General features: G+C 27.0%; 1 protein-coding gene and 1 long non-coding RNA gene across 2 annotated transcripts; one reads left to right on the forward strand and one right to left on the reverse strand.

The window, feature by feature from the left end:
- Positions 1-2,419: 2,419 nt before the first annotated feature.
- On the reverse strand, positions 2,420-6,399 carry LOC122848669. Its single transcript, XR_006373475.1, has 4 exons — positions 5,972-6,399; positions 2,963-3,043; positions 2,696-2,766; positions 2,420-2,573 (listed from the first exon to the last, which is right to left on the reverse strand). It is a non-coding gene; the product is annotated as an uncharacterized LOC122848669 (long non-coding RNA).
- Positions 4,028-6,350, forward strand: LOC122848668 (ubiquilin-4-like). Its single transcript, XM_044146894.1, has 4 exons — positions 4,028-4,213; positions 4,390-4,591; positions 4,673-4,943; positions 5,073-6,350. The coding sequence occupies exons 1-4, from the start codon at positions 4,112-4,114 to the stop codon at positions 5,686-5,688; spliced, it is 1,191 nt and encodes a 396-aa protein (XP_044002829.1). The 5' UTR covers positions 4,028-4,111; the 3' UTR covers positions 5,689-6,350.
- Positions 6,400-17,290: the final 10,891 nt, after the last annotated feature.

Raw genomic sequence — 17,290 nt, forward strand, 5'->3', positions numbered from 1 at the left:
AAAAAAAGCAAAATAGTTTGAATTAAATTTTGAAACTATCAGAATAATTATATATATTGACCAGGCACTTTCCCAAGATAATTACTCTGACACATGTCATATTTAGTGTAATAATATATTAAAATATAATTATATATATATAGAATAATATTTTAATACCGCTTTATTTTTTTTTTTCTGTATATCTAACAAACGAAACATCTCTATACTTCAAAATTTTATTATTTTTTTTTCTCTTTTGAAAAAAAATATGAAAAATATACTATTATATTTTGTAGAATTTTTTTCATTTCTTTTTCCTCTAAAATGATTTTATACAACTGAAAATTGAAAACCGCATATGCAGGAAATATGAGGAAAGTCGAGAGTAAAATGAATCCTAATGAATGACATATATATATGTTTTGAAATCCGTTGTGTGTGGCTTTGAGCCTTGTCTGTAAGTCTTATTATAAATATATATATATGTATTTGCTGTGCAATTCTCGTGTAAATCGCGAGGGACACATAGAGACCACGTTGTTGTCTGCTTGAAATTGTGGTTTTACGTATGTAGAGTTAAGTGGCAGCATTCCAAATTTCACGGCTTCAGGGGGATGAACATTTCCGTCGAGGTCAACCGCTTGCCTCGTTCTTTGGTCTCTAGATAAACATATATATATAACCATTCTAGTAACGATCCCAAAGACCGGAATCAGCCTACCAAATTCACCGTATATATATTTCATAACGACAAATAAACTCGTATACTTGTTTACTATATTGGCTATATATATTATATATAATAATGCTCAACTAATCTAGCTATAATGAATAAAATACTTGCTAAATTATCCTCATAATATACAACTGCGGAAATACTGATAACAATGTTCGTTTGAAAATATTTAATATCATATTTATCATTGCAAAAAAACTTCATCAATAAATAAACTTGTCTTGAGAGTAAAAAAAAAATGCGATTACAACTATTTTTAATATACTTTTATATAAATAATCCCATGGCAATCGTAAAATAATTTTATTATAAATATAAATTTTATAGATTTTATCATAAAATATTTAATGTTAAAAAAAAAAAAAAAAACTGATGTCGAGGATGAGCAGCGATGTAAGAAAAGAATGATGTGCATGTGAATAAAAGCTTCGTGTCTTTGATTTTTTTTTTTTATATATACATATATAAAAGGAAATAGAAAAAAAGTCGAAACGAAATGAGACGCAGGGAATTCAACAGCAAGAATTCTTAACGTTACGTTATTGACATCGAAGAAAAACGCATAGGATATTCTTTTGATAAAAACTCGTCACATACGGAATGAAATTTCGGATGATGCGGAGACATGTACAGGAAAAAAAAAAAAAGAAAAAAAAAACTCAGTATAGCATAAGGCAAAAGTATCTCGATTGGGTATTTTAGATTATATAGATCTTGGCAAAAATCAAGGCAGTGTGTGATACAGGTTGAAGTGAACACCTGTATATATAAAAGATGATTTTAAAAATGAAAAGAAGAAAATAATCAAACGGATATATTGAAGAGAAAAAAAAAATTTCTTTGCTGATTCAGCTGAAGTAAAAAAATGCAAGGGTGACAATGAATATAAAGGAGAAGATTTTATAAAATATAAATGAGATTATATAATTTATCATGATAGGATTGAACCATATAGTATAGATGTTGAATAAAGAAAAACTTCAATTAGTTTCAAAGTGACGTAAAATCAGTCCAATACAATAAATGTCACAAAATTTTTGGCAAGGGACGTAAATAATCGGGGGGGTTTATACTACTATATCCATTGGAAAAACACGTAACGGCTGGGAGGGTTTGCCACATGATGTGCACCCAGGGGGGCTCTTCTAAATTTATTTCATTTCGTTCCAAAGCAAAAGGGCACAACGGGTGTCAAGCCTCTGTTTTTCATGGGGATGAGACGAGGGGGTTACCATTGGTGTCGAAATCGGGGAACCACACCATCAAGCATGCGACAAGCGCAACACGCTCGACTTCAAAACCAAAATCCAACTGTGTTTCGGGGTCCAGGTCGAGATTGGGGTTGCTACCGTTTGTGCTGGTGGATATATATATATATATTGTGTGACCATTGAAAGAGTAAAAAAAGCTTTTATTTTGAGTATTCTTTTGGCTATATAGCATTGTACTCGCTGAGTTTAGAAATGACACTTAACACGTGATTTTATTCTTTTTTTATATTCAACGAATTGAGTGTAACGAAATGGGATCTTTTTAAAATTTGTAACATTCGTAGATGACCGTGAAAATTAAAAGAAAAAAAAAACCATGTTTATTATGTTATTTAAAATTTTTTTGGATTAAATTTGTATTATTCAAAATACAGCTAAATAAAATAAAATAAAAAACATCTAATTTACTCAAAATTTGTAATAATCTTGGCATGCAAAAAAGAAGGAATATGATTTTAAAAAAAGTAGAAAAACAAATAGTACATACATGATGTGAAAAAGGAGAGAGAAGAAACAAAAGACAGCTACATCTCGGTATACCAACAAGCAAGCGACATCGTTCAACGTTCTATCTCGACGAACTCCTGAAAAAAATAAAATAAGCGAATTATTGTAGTAATTAAATATTTCAACACACATGTGATTTTCTCATGTGATTAAATAATTTAAAGTAGAAAATTTAAAACCAAAATTTCCACCTACATACTTTACTTGTTAATAAGTCCAGGCACCTGGTTACTTTGATTTATTTGTTGCAGCAAATAAATTATTCGACATCTAGAAAAGAAAAAAAAAACCCAATTAATTAATTATTTCACACAAGTATAATTTTGTATTACATAATAAAAAAAAATATATGTAAAAATAAAAAGAGACAGCCAATCAAACACCAGAATATAATAATTATTTTACGCAAAAAAATTAGCAATGAGATTATAATAATTATAAAAAAAAAAAAATAACACATACATACGTGAAAATAAAATAAATAGGACCAGGCTTTGAACAGCAAATAAATGCCATGATCATTTGTCATTTTATCATCAGCAAAATTCTGGAACAAATAAATAAATAATTCACTCAAATTGTTACATATTAATTGTTACACAAACGTATTAATTTTTAAGATGCTTATATTTTAAAAATAAACTTGCATTAATCAACAATATAAAATGGCAAAAATACAAAACAAGAGTTGTGTACATGTATTGTGCCAAGTACGACACACGAACGCACACACACACAAACACATATAAAGCGCAAATACTCCAACGTAAAATCACACCAAATTAATGATATTTATTTAATTCAAAAAGTTAAAATTATAATTAAAATAAATATAAAAAAATAAGTAAAAAGTACATACGTGAAAATTGATGAATTAGACACATTAATTTCAACAACAAATGGATGGCAAGATTTGGCGTTTATTTTGTTTTTTTTTTTTCAGATCAACAGGTTCAAAAAATAAAAACACAAAAATTCACTAATCAACAAATGTAAATTATCAAAAAATATCCTCTATCAAGCGTTGATGTATTATATTTTTCAAATAAATATATTTTTAAAATTGATTTACTGATAGATTGATATTAAAACAAAAAAATTTTCAGGAGCTCTTTTTCACCTCTTTTTTAATGCGTATGTAAAATTGTGCAACATGGCGGATCAGCTGTTGGCTTGCCCCACTCAAATCAGTGCGAATGTAGTGGGGGGTAATCAAAATGGTTTGTAATTTTTAAAATAAAAATGTTCAAAGCAAAAATTAATTTTTATATAAAAAAAAAAAAATTAAATAAATAATTAATAACTCTTGTTTTTTTTTCTTTTATAAATAAATTTTTTTTAAATTATTCGCACGAGGATTTTAGCTCGTTCGTTAAAAAAATAATAAAAATGTTCAAAAAAAATTAATAATTCGATTTAAATAAATTATAAAAATGAACTGCCAATGCAGAAATTTATTTGTTAATTAATAAAGTAAAATAAACAATATCTTAGCAACCGTTGAATTTACTGTCAATTTTTTTTTTTTTTTAAATTTAAAAAATGGATATGTAAATAAATATATTCAAAAAAATATAAATAAATAAACTGAAAAAAAATATAATACAATACTAACATGTCAGAAGATAAAAAAAGTATCAAAAAGATTACGATTTTTGTAAAAAAACAAAATGAAAAAAAAACTATCAGTATTGATGAAAATGCCACTATCACAGACGTGAGTATAAAATATATTAATAATGCATGAGAGTCTAAGTAAATTAAAAATTAATAAAATATCATTATTCATAGTTAAGCTCTTGATTTATATTAAAATATTTAATTCACTTTGTATTTGTATTTTTAAAAATAAACTTTAAATTATTTATTGTATTGAATTTTTTTTTTAAACAGCTTAAAAATATAGTTGCTAAAGAATTTAATGCTCAACCATGTCATTTAAGTTTAATATTTGCTGGTAAAATAATGGAAGATCACGAAACACTTGGTACACATAATGTCAAGGATAATTTTACTATTTTTTTAGTTATAAAAGTACCACAGACAGCTAACAAGTCACAAACAAAAAATAGCCAAATGACTGAAACATCATCTGGTAATTTTACTTTTAATTTGAACCGATAATTTTAATTACTTAAAATTTATTTAATAAAAAAATTATATGTCAATATTTCAGGTTCTCATGCTTCAACTAGTAAGCAAGATAACTTTTTAACAAACGTGGTCGATTCAGAGCTATCAAACAAACAGCAAAGACCAGAATCACAATTCCAAACAGAAGCCATGAACAATTTCTTTGAAAACATGCTGATGCAAAGTTTCATGGATAATCTTGTTGGTAATCCAGAATTTGTTCGCACACTTGCATCTTCAAATCCTCAAATTCAAGAACTCATGAAACGTAATCCAGAATTAAGTCATGTGTTTAATGATCCTCAATTACTGAGGTAAAAATATTTTTTAAGTTTGTTAAAAGTTAATTCAATAATAAAAATATAATAATTATTTTTTTAAATAAATAATAATTAATAATAACTTTATAAATAAAGTATTATTTTATTGATTTTTATCACCAGACAATCTTTAGAATTATCAAGAAATCCAGCAATACGTCAAGAACTGATGCGAACACAAGATCGTGCTTTGTCAAATCTCGAAAGTATTCCCGGTGGCTACAATGCTTTACAACGTATTTATCGTGATGTCTTGAAGCCAATATCCGAGGCAACAGAAAACGAACGAAATCCATTTTCAACATTGCGAGAAAATAATAATAATAATACAAATGGTACACCAACAAATCCACAACAAGGACAAGTAAATCGTAATCCTTTACCAAATCCTTGGAATCCAGATGAATTTTGGATTACAAGTGAAAGTTCAATCGGACTAGCTGAAGAACAAATTGAACAAATATTACCAATAATTGCTCAAAGACAATCAGTACCATTTTTACATGAAGCTGATGAATTTTTTGAAATGATAAAATTTGTACAAGAACGTGAATCATTGCTTACAATAAGTGAACAAAATTCAACAGAGGTACAACCTCCAGAAGAATGCTACAAAAATCAACTTGAAGAATTAACAACAATGGGCTTTATAAATTATGATGACAATTTACAAGCACTTATTGAAACTTTTGGTGATATTGAAGCAGCTATTGAAATACTTTTCAAGAAATCTCAGTGACACAAGAACTATCCAAGACTCATTAAAACAAAATTATAAACGACAGTAGCAAATGGATCACTTAAAAACACGATAATTTAAGATGATAATACAAAACTCAAGTAATATTTCACTTAAAACAGCGACGAAGAGTATTTTAAATACATTTTTTTTTTTCATTTTAATATTTTTAATTTAGCAAATGATTTTAATTTTTAATTAGTTTATAACAAATGCTTCGAGTGTTAAATAAATGTGTAAACATTAAGCAATAAAATTATAATAATTATGAAAAAATACATACGTGAAATTAGAATGAATAAGACCAGGCTTTGAACAGCAAATGAATGTCATCATTAGGCATTGTATTCAGCAAAATACTAAAACACATAAATAAATATTTTACTCAAGCTGTTGATTGTTTTTAGACAAACAAAAATATAAATGAATAAAACAAGGATAATGTTGCGGACATGTATTTTATCACCTGGTACAAACACAAACAAAAGTGCTTATACAAACTGTAAATACTTCAACGTAAAATCACAAGAAATTAATGATAATTATTTAATTCAAAAAGTTAGGATTATAATTTAAATAAATATGAAAAAATAATTAATATGTACATACGTGAAAATTAATAAATTAGACACATGACGTTCATCAACAATAACAACAACAAATGAATGACATGATTTGGCTTTTTGTCCAACAAATCCTGGAAAAAAATAAAAAACAAATAAAAATTAATTTATAAATAAATACGTTAACACAAAAATAAATTATCACATTAAATTGTAAATAATAATAAGAAATACTTTTTAATTTTTAGATAATGTATACGTTTCAATTAATTTGGATTCAATTATCAACATAAAATAAAAATAAAAATGATTGTGTTTAGCTGTGACATGAGTTGGCAAATTTTGGTGGCTTGGTGCGTAATGAGTATGTAAGGTTATGCAACATGGCGGACAAGTGCAAATATAGTAGTAAGAAAAAAAGCAAGATGGCACGTTATAAAGGTCAGCGCGCGAATAATTTTAAAATTTTTAAAATAAAAGTTGAAAGAAAAAATAAATTTTTATATCCAAAAATAAAAATACAAAATTTTCATTGTATTTTTTTAATATAAATTTTTTTTTTACTTATTATTGAAGAAAAAATAAAGTTTTATTTGTTTTTTTTTTTTTATTATTTTTCTTTGACAAATAATTTCAACTAGATTATCACAAATGTTTCAAGTGTCAAATAAACGTGTCAAATACTTTAAAAAAAAAAGGTGCTTTTCACACTTTCGAGAGCCACAACTCTCTCCTATTCATCTTTTTCTTTATCATGATGGTATTACATTTGCTGTTGCTGGCGCGTACTTGTATAAATCCAATAGGGTTGTATTTGGCGTCACCACAGGGCCAGTGCATTGTTCTCAGTTGAGTACCCTCACGTTTTATGTCAATATAGAACTATTGCGATCTCTTCAAGTGTAACGACGATAGAGTGAGATAGACAAAACCATTTTTATTTTATTTTTCCAATGTTATAAATGAGTTTGACAAATCAACATAAAGCAATATTACAAATGATCAAAATAAAACTATAAAAAATTACAAAAACAACTTGAAATTATTTTATCGCGACAATATCTTGCCATATAGCAAGTGTAAAATAGATTTTTCTATACCGAACAAGTGAAAATAAGAGATATAGGTTTACGACTGCAGTATAAAAATTGTACACTTATTCTGTGAAGATATGGCTTTATATACCTTTTATTGGCTGATCCACTCATCGTGATAAAATCCATCGCACGAGTACGATTTTTCCTGTAACCCTCCCCAGCTTATTGGCGAACTGGTTCATCCCTTTGTAAAAACCTATATATTGTGAGCATTGGTCCACGTAAACGAAATAGTTGAGGGGATGATTGTAGAGACTTGAATACAAAGCGATAGTATTTGGGCGTGCTGGACTATCTGCCACGGTCTTGCTCGTTTTCACGCTACAGTAGTTAACGAAAAACTGACCCCCTTTTTTTTTTATCATGTATAGAGATACGCCTGACAATTCTGTCACTCTCGTGGACATGTCGTTTTGTTTTGTTTTTTTTTTTTTTTTCGTTTTTCATTTTCATTTCTTTTATTCTTTTTTTGCCACTTCTAAATAAATATGTCTTTTAGAAAAGAATAGAGAAAAAAAAAAAAGAAGAGACAGAGGGTAAATCTGGATAAAGAATACTGAAATATATATATGTGCGTGTTATTGGATGGTTCCGCTTTTATTTTCTACCATGAAAAATCTGATAAATGTTTTTGTGATGCCAATAATAAAACCAGTAAATGCGTTGCCAAAATATTATTATTATGATTGTCTGTTATTGGATGCTTGCATTATTAAAAGACATTACTTGGATTAGTATTGGGGTATATATATGTAGGTGGAGTATGTACTAAATTATTTAGTGGCAATACATATATATAATCGTGATATTAATGTCAAAATTTCTTTTACCAAAATATTTTTCTATGATCGAGGTATAAATAGTCAAGATTGTACTTTTTTTTCATCTGTACATTCTTAGAATACTGAAATGACCACACAAAGTATCAATAGTGGTGGTTCAATGCTTTGTGGCTTTACATTATTATTTCATATATATATATGTCGACTTTTACCATCTTGTGAAGATCGAATACAAAAGCCCCTTACAGAAAACTTATATATTTCAAAATGTATTTTCAATAAAGAAACGAAATCGCTCAGTAACAGAAAGTTTTTATTTATTTATTTTATTTTTAAATTTTTTTTTATTTGAAGGTAAATCAATTTTTATTTTAAAATGAGAATCTTTTTATATAATATTTTTTTTCATGAAAATTTTGGTCAAGTTATATGATGGTCGTTGAAATTTTTTAAAAAGCCACAAATCTCTAGAGTTATTAAATATTTATATACAAAAAAAAAAAAAAAAATAATTTTAAATGTGATACAATGAGATTATACGACAGGCAGTTTTGTCTCAAGGCAAATGTATACAACGATATATATCAAAATCAGGGGGAGCCAACGGGTATGAATGACATCCAATTTATATGAGTCTTGTTCCAGCTGTGCCTTCATCCTATAAAATGTTTTATTCTTTTTTTTTTTTTTTTTTTCGTCTCATTTCTTCACTTTTGTATGATATATGTTTTTCGCTCACTTGCAGATCATCAAGCAAATGCACCACAAATAAAATATCATGTTTATGAATTAAGAAAAATGAATACTTGTTGGTATTTTATATATCATCCTGATGAGAATTCTCCTCTGGGCTATATATACCAGACAAACCCAAATGTTTCATATAATTTTTAGCCAACATGAAAAATTTCATTGCGTGGGTTTTAAAAAGCAGAAATATTTTTTTTTTTTTTTAAATGATATATATTATCTTGCATTTATGTTACTTATCAAACACCATTGTTAAATTTTTTATTTTATTTATATTTTTGAATATAGTTTTTATTTATTTATTTTGTTGTTGACATATACTATATATGGCAAGCAATATTGGTTGCTAACTTTATTGAAATTTTTTTCAATATTTGTTTTATTTTAAAATGCAACTTCGATAGTATTATTTATTATATTTGTGAGTGAAATGTGAATGTTACCCTACGGGTACAAATAATAAAATAGTTGTAAAATAAAGCAAAAAAATTCATTGCGATTGGCAAATATATGCGCATATTTGATGCTTGGCAAAGTGACAGTGAATATTTTGAAATTTCTAATATTTGATTAGTACTTTTATAAATATAAAATAATTGTCGAGAATAAAATTGTATTTTGTAACATTAATTTTCTGGAGAATATTTTCTACTCGTGATTTATAAATTAAAACGACATTGACAATGAAAGTAGAAATTTTCAAGTCATGATTATTAAATGATCAGTATTAAATATACATTTAACAACAAAAATCATTCATGTTATCCGATATATATAATAATGAACAAGTTGATGCTAAAGTCTGTGATATCAAATTTTGTACAGTTGTTCATTGTTTCAACAATTCCGTTATGGAATATTGTCGAAACGAGAAGAGCTATCTTGTCAATGGAGTATTGAATTTACACATAGCTTAAAATTATAATAGACAAACCAGTAGACCATTGGTAAACTTTATTTGTTTTTTTTTTTTTTCCATTTATTTGTCAATTGAATTTATTCATGAAAATTTTAAACAATAAAAAATTTACGTTATTGTATATTTTCAACAAAAGAAATAGTTATTCAACTGTATATACATGAACATTGTAATGTCTTGAAAGAAAAAAAAAAAACGAAGAAATTATTTATTTTTTTTTTCAATATTAACATGAAGAAAGTGAATATAAAAGTGAATGTATTTCAGTCTAGCAAAAAAACAAAAGTGAAGTACTTATTCTCTTTCAGAAAAAAAAAAAAAGGGAACTTTTCCAACACAGGCCAAACATTTCTCCCTGTTGAAAAGGGCTGAGAGAACTTTATTGTCTAACTTGTCCCACGTGATGTCGAGCCTCTTTCACTCAAGAGAGAGACTATATGGTTCCTCAATTGTTTTATTTCAACTTTGTCTTATTCTTTATGAATAGAATAATTCATTAAGTTTTACTGTTGTCTCATTCGTTGTTAAAAATTAAATTTACTATTATCAATTTTATATAAGTTAATATATAATTTATATAATGAAATAACAATAAACATTCATTGAAATGTAAATTATATAAAATATTAAGTATTGTTTTATGATTTTGATGAATGCAACAGATGTTACTTGGTTATATATATTATTAAGTCTTGTATATTGTACACACTGGTATGTATCAAAAACTAATGATTCACCCAAACTTTGTATCACACTTTACCAACAATGTAAAGATACATATTCAACTTTATAATGAGGAAACTTGAAAATTTTACTCGATACTTTAAAAACTAAAAACTAAATAATTTTCTCCATTAAGTTTTGAATGAAAAAAAAATAAATTTATATATAAAACTTTGATGGATGGCTATTGTATACGATAAACATAAATTTTTCATTACCTAAATACCAAAATATACATCAATTGATTGTATATAATGAGAAATTCCAAAGAGTTTATAAACGACCCTTAGTGAGTTTTAACAGATTATACTATAGCTATTAACCTTTATTCATGAAACAATAGCATCTCTTGTATTTTCTGTTTAACAAAACTCTTTTGACTTTAATTTTACAGAAAATATATATACCAATAATCCTTTGAGCAATGCTTGTTTTATTACCATTATTATTTTTTCATTTCATTTTTAGTTATATTTTTTACTTTTTTTTTTTTATGTTCGCAGTGTTGTACTTTGAAAATTATTTTTCAATATCCATTGCGCACTTCATTCAATGTATACCGATGAAAGTCTATTCAACGAGATGAGATATCCATATTCATATGCCCATATATATATAGTAACACTGTTTCAATACTAGTCCGTTGAGAATACTTTACTTTTGATCTCTTTATGGATAGTGAAAATAAAAATAAAAAAAGTACAAAAAAAAACAACATTGATGAAGCGTTGAGCTAGTAATTGCCAAGTAGAAAGAAAATAATAAAGTACAGTACAAAAGTATCAATCCTTGAAAATTTTATTGCAATTTGTAAGAAACAGATAAAAATAAAAATAAAAAGAAAAAAGGAAACAGAAAGAAAAACAAGAAAGTGAATAAACGACAAAAAGAATAAATAATCGTTTAAGTGTATAATTTTTCTAGCAATAAAAAATAAAAAAAAAAAAAAAAGGTTATAAGAATAATTTATTTTGTCGTTTTCTTCATGAAGAAATGAAAATTCATCCCTCACCCTTTTTTTTTAAAGAGAAAAAAAAAAAAATTATTTAAAGATAGGGCGACGAAGAATCAGACAAGCCTTTTCATACGATTTTACCACTCGCGCAGACATGGGTGAATTTTTTTTTTTCTTTTTTTTTTTAGCCTGTATCAGAAGCTTTTTATTTTTTGCGCGCCACTGCCTGCAAACCCTCCTATAACGTTTTCCGCTTTACATTTAAATAATTACAATTCCGGGATCGTTTAGCCAACGATAATTTATAGTCATGATTCGTGTTGCCTGACGTAAGAGTCAATGCCACCCCGTGTGCAATATACCGTGGAAAATTCAATGTCTGATGTGTGTATATATGTGCGTGCATTAGAGATTTAGTGAAGGATTTTTTTTTTTTTTTTTTCGTTTTTAATAAATCTATGTATTTTACGACTCATGCTTATATGTATTGGCTGGATGAAACGTGATGTGCACCCATACACACTAATCCGTTTCGATATTATTCCCCACGTGCAAGCGCATCATTTCCACCAATCTTTTTAGTCTCCATCTTTCTGATTGCTATAAACGCACCCCACTCATTACGATATTTGCCACTGTTCACCCTTATCTCCTGGCAATAAATACTTACATAAAGGAATGTTGCTTTGAGTAAATTTATGTCTATGTATACCGATCGTTATTCTACTTCTTATATCCGCATGTCCAATGGAATTTTTAGAAAAAAAAATATAGAAATAAGAAAATCTTTTTCTTCTTTTGGCCCATTGATTTTTTTCCTCTTGATATATAAGATTCCTTTGTTCTTTGATATCAAGTGCACATTCTATACATTTTTTTTTTTTTCCTCGTTTTTCCAATTATATGTATAAATATAAAACCAAAAAAAAACTTCAATAGAAATTTCTTTATTTTTTTTTTTTCTTAATTTTCAAGTAATAAATATTCAAAAAATTCAAATATAAGCCAGAAAGTAAAATCTAAAATCATGAAAATTGATTATTAAATATTGAGAGAATTTAATATTCAAAATTTAAAATTTTTTCAATTATTTTGGATTTTAAATTGAGCTTTAAGATTGGTTTTTTAAAACCAAAAAAATAAAATAAAATAAAATAATAAAAAGCAAGAAAGATATATATTTGAATTTTATTTTCTTTTTTCAAGGGATTATATAGACAATGAACTGATAAAAATAAAAATAAAATAGAACATACAAATGAAAGTATAAACCAGAATTCAATTATTAGATTGGAATCTCTACTGGCTTCTATATATATTCTTTTCATGATTCTTGTTAGTTACTTTATGATAGCTTAAGTTTCAATCCAATAATTAAATTAACTTTTTACGTATTACAAATTATTTTACTATGTTTAAAACTGCTTCACCTGGATTACACTGCTTCCCTTTTTCAATTTTCACAAAACAATATTTTGGTATTTTTAATAAACAATAAGTGCTTTTCCCTAATCATATTGTGGTTTAAAAATATTTTCATCATCCGATAAAAAACATCAAATTAAAAAAAAAAAAAAAAAGGAAAAATAAATATCGATTCAAATATTATGTTACCAATAAATTTTATTAATGATCATTTCCATTAATCCTTCATAAAATTTCATAGTAAATATACACGCAATTCATTAGTAATTTTCGGTTGGCCAGGTGAATTCAATTCTAGGATTAGTTCAATATATACATAGAAGTAAATATTCCCGGGCGTTTGTTGGTTCACAACCAGGTGGATGAAAAGTACTGTAATGCACAGGCAAAATTATTTTGCACTCACGAGAAAAAACCCTCAATATATATACACCTGTGTTTTCAAATCCACATATATGTGAACTTGTCTGTCGGAGTAAATGTCGACATGTACCGAAAAAAATAAAAAAATAAAAAAAAGCCTCACACTTTTTCAATAAATGTGAATATGTATGTGTTTAAAAATACACACGTATTGTAAAAAATGTTATATGTATACCGACGAATGAACCAAAGCATCTATGAATGCATTTTTTGTTTTTTTTTTATTATTATTCTGAAAATGGAAAAATATCGGTCAGTCTCACAGTAAAAATAAATAAACAAAAAATGTAACGTATATATATGTAATATAAAAATATTTATCCAACAGATTTATCTTTAAAATTTATTTTTATATATTGACATAAAAAACTTTAAAATATTTTTGGCTTTTAATATACTTTAATTTATTAAAAAATAAATTAAAAAAAAAAAGATTTTAAAATATACATGAAAATGTAATTAGTTAAATGAATTCAAAATTAGTTTTGGTTTAATGAGTATTTCATTGAATTGTGTTGTTGTTGTTGTTGTTGTTGTTGTTGGATAAGTCAAAACCAAGGAAACTGCCAGAATTTAGTAGACGTTAATACAAGAAAGGAAAATGCTTAATTCGTGATAGTACAACGCCCCCTCTTTCCCCCCAACCCCCATTACAAAAAGTATAGTGGATTGTGGTATAGTGAACATCCCTCGCGGTCGAATTGTTGTGGTGATATATACAGAGGGTAGGCGTCAGTATGCCTCAAGGGAATAACGAAAAATAATCCACCAAACATTTTTACATATTGCTACCCCTTGGCATATTTACATAACACCCTCTGAAATTGTCGTCTTTCGCGTTCCTGAACTAACAAAAGTTGTTGTTCAATTGGATTGTCGATGCCAGACAATAAAATAAAGTATATAAATATACATAATAATTATAACAATAATAATAATGATGATGACAATAACGATGATGATGATGATAAAGGCAAATTCAATTTGCATGATAAAATCACCGATTGCCTCGTTTAAAATATAAAGTAATTTCCGAATTAATTTCTCGTCCATATTATTCACGATATTATCGTGTATTCATTAATTTAAAAAAATATTTTACATTTATATTTATATGTATTTACATAGCATTCTATATTGCTCGTTATTTTTGAAATAAATAATAGCAATATTTAATATCATTATATTTTGATAAAAAAACAAATAAATATATAAATTGTTTTCATAATTTACAAATCTATTTTCGAATAAACAATAATATAAATCTCAATTGTATTTGAAAAAAAAAAATGCATTTTACAATATTGCAGGTAATTAATTAACTTTCATTAATTTACTTTGAAGAGGCCTCAATCGAAAATAGCAATTAATTATTAATAAATTTTTGCCTTTTTACAAAAATTCAAATAACATAAATAAAATTAAATTTTCAAATGAATTTACTTGTAGAATTAAATATTAATTATCAGCAAAATACAAATTGAATTTTAATTATTAATTAACCAATTATAGAAATATATTTTATATGTAAAATAAACATTTTAAAAAAACATTAATTGCGTATATTCATAATTAAACTTGATGTAGTCATAAATAAAACAATATTATTATGAAAAATAAATTATCAGCAATGTATTATAGCTATGGCTGGTATCGAATAGTGGTTTATAACGAAAAGTAGGTTATTAAATTCATCGTCAAAATAATCAATGATATACCATCTTGAGTTTATAAAACAATTGAAAATGTCTCAAGTTAAACCCTCGAGGTAAATCTAGGTGGATTTTGACGATATCTCAAGAGAACAGTTCTTGTTTTCTCTCGCCCGTTTTCTCGGTCGTCTTTTATATTTATATTATATATATTATACCTGTTTCAATTCACAAGGGGAACAAAGAAAATAAAAAAATTTTCAAGAATTTAAGAAAAATGAAATTTAGAAAAGCATGGGTGTTAGATAGTTGAAAATATTGACGGGCACACGACAGTCGACAAACCTACCCTAACCAAATGCCTCGGGATAAAAACAGACAGACATAATGTTACGACCCTGTGTTAGCCTCAAGCTTTCCCCAAAGTCTTTCCAGCTACCTAAACTATAAACTCAACATTTTTTCGTTGCTTTTTTTTTTCCTCGGGGAAACAAAATGCCACGTTTACTTGTACAAGACATAGCGAGGTTTAACGAGGCAAAAAGAAGAAAATAAAAAACTCGGAGAGAAAAAAAAAACACAAAAGAAAAATGGTATATATGTATATGAAAAAATTGAATAAATAAAAGCTCCAGGTAAAAGAGTGATTCTCAAGAGAATATAACAAGTCGCACACCCTCGTTAACATCTGAGCATAATTTTGTATATATACAAATTAAATATATATTGCATATATGCAAGTCTACATGTATAATATATACACATGATAGTTAACTCAGAGATGAAAAAAAAAATATGCTGACGCATTGGTGTTAATCTGGAAGCTGATGTTTTACGATAGATGATGAAAAGAAAAATGGATATAAAAAAAAACAAGGGTAAGCATCCCTTACACACTTTTATACTGAGGGTCCTCATGCGTGTCACAGTAATGAGAAAATCGTAACGTTCAGATATACCGTCTGGATTTAATATTTATAATAATAGTACAATGCACATGATAAAAATGTAAAAAATAATAAAAGTAAAGAAAAGCAAAAAAAAATATTTATATAAAGTAAAAGATAGAAATCCACAACGAGAGAAAATAGTCATTTTGTGATAAAATTTCTTTTTCTCTTCTTTCCAATTCCATTACAATAATGTAAAAGAAGTAAACTTGCCATTTTATATACTTTAAGCATTGAAGCAAAAAGATAAACCCGGTTAGCCTCCACCTGCGATTTTACCCGAAACACGAAAAAATCGTTAGCGAGGGGTGAATAAAAAGAATCTCTGATGATAATGGTACCTCTTTATGCGGTAAAAAAAAGCCATTTCTTTCTTTTCTCTGGGCCAAATAAAAAAAACGAATAAAGATGAAAAACAAAATAAAAAAAAAATATTTCTCATTGTTTCTCAAGGATGAGATCGGGCGACCACGTTGTGTTTGTCTATATATATACAAAGTACTGTATATCTATATCACTTTAAGGTACACGCAGTTTAAAAATAAAATAAAATAAAAAACCTTTTAAAGATATACTTCAAATCCCAAGTTGAATTTATCAGGGAATTGAATCAGTCGATACTGAAAGTTTTTGAGAGTGAAAACCATTTTTTCGGTTGGAAAAACAAGAAAGATTTTGAAATATACATTGCATCACGTATGCGTGCGAATATATATCAAGTGTTTCGAATTCATATACAAAAGCTCGATACAAAATATATAAGTAAAAGTAATAATGTGCGTGTTTTCTTACATTTATATATTTATTATTATTTTTATATATATATAAATAAAAAGAAAATCCGGATATGAAAAAAAAAAAATATATAGGTACATATATCTTGTTATTTCGGCTCTTGGGATTATTTATTAGTATAGCTATAAGTGGACGGTGAAATGACGCGCTTCATGTACATAAACCGTGACTGCAAAAAGCCTTCGCCTGTCCAACGCATATATATATTTTTTATTTTTTTCTTTTCATTATTATTTTTATTATTGCGTATACGCATTTTGTGTAAGGGTGTTTTGGTCTAGCGGGCACCACATTCAACCCTGTGAAAAAAAATTAAATTGGAAAAAATAGAGGGAGAAAAAAAAAAAATCTTGCTTTAACGGCAATACTCTCGCTTACTTACTCAACCGCTTCTTACGGTCCATGCACTCGACTACTGCAACTTTGTGGCCCCTTATATCGCTCAAGTTAAACGACTTTCGACGTGGAAAATGATTCGAGGGTCGGCCTCTTCGTTATGTGTCGCATAAGAGCCTTGCCTTAACATTTTTGATGTCCCGATTGTTGGAGCACACGTTCACAAACGATA

Source organism: Aphidius gifuensis, linkage group LG2 (assembly GCF_014905175.1).
Source record: "Aphidius gifuensis isolate YNYX2018 linkage group LG2, ASM1490517v1, whole genome shotgun sequence".
In the NCBI taxonomy this organism is placed as follows: Eukaryota; Metazoa; Arthropoda; class Insecta; order Hymenoptera; family Braconidae; genus Aphidius; species Aphidius gifuensis.

Bases quoted from the DNA above. Each gene is read 5' to 3' on its own strand.
- LOC122848668 (XM_044146894.1), top strand. From the start codon at position 4,112: ATGTCAGAAGATAAAAAAAGTATCAAAAAGATTACGATTTTTGTAAAA. The intron at 4,214-4,389 runs GTGAGTATAAAA...TTTTTTAAACAG, and splicing joins AAAATGCCACTATCACAGAC to CTTAAAAATATAGTTGCTAA. The intron at 4,592-4,672 runs GTAATTTTACTT...TCAATATTTCAG, and splicing joins AATGACTGAAACATCATCTG to GTTCTCATGCTTCAACTAGT.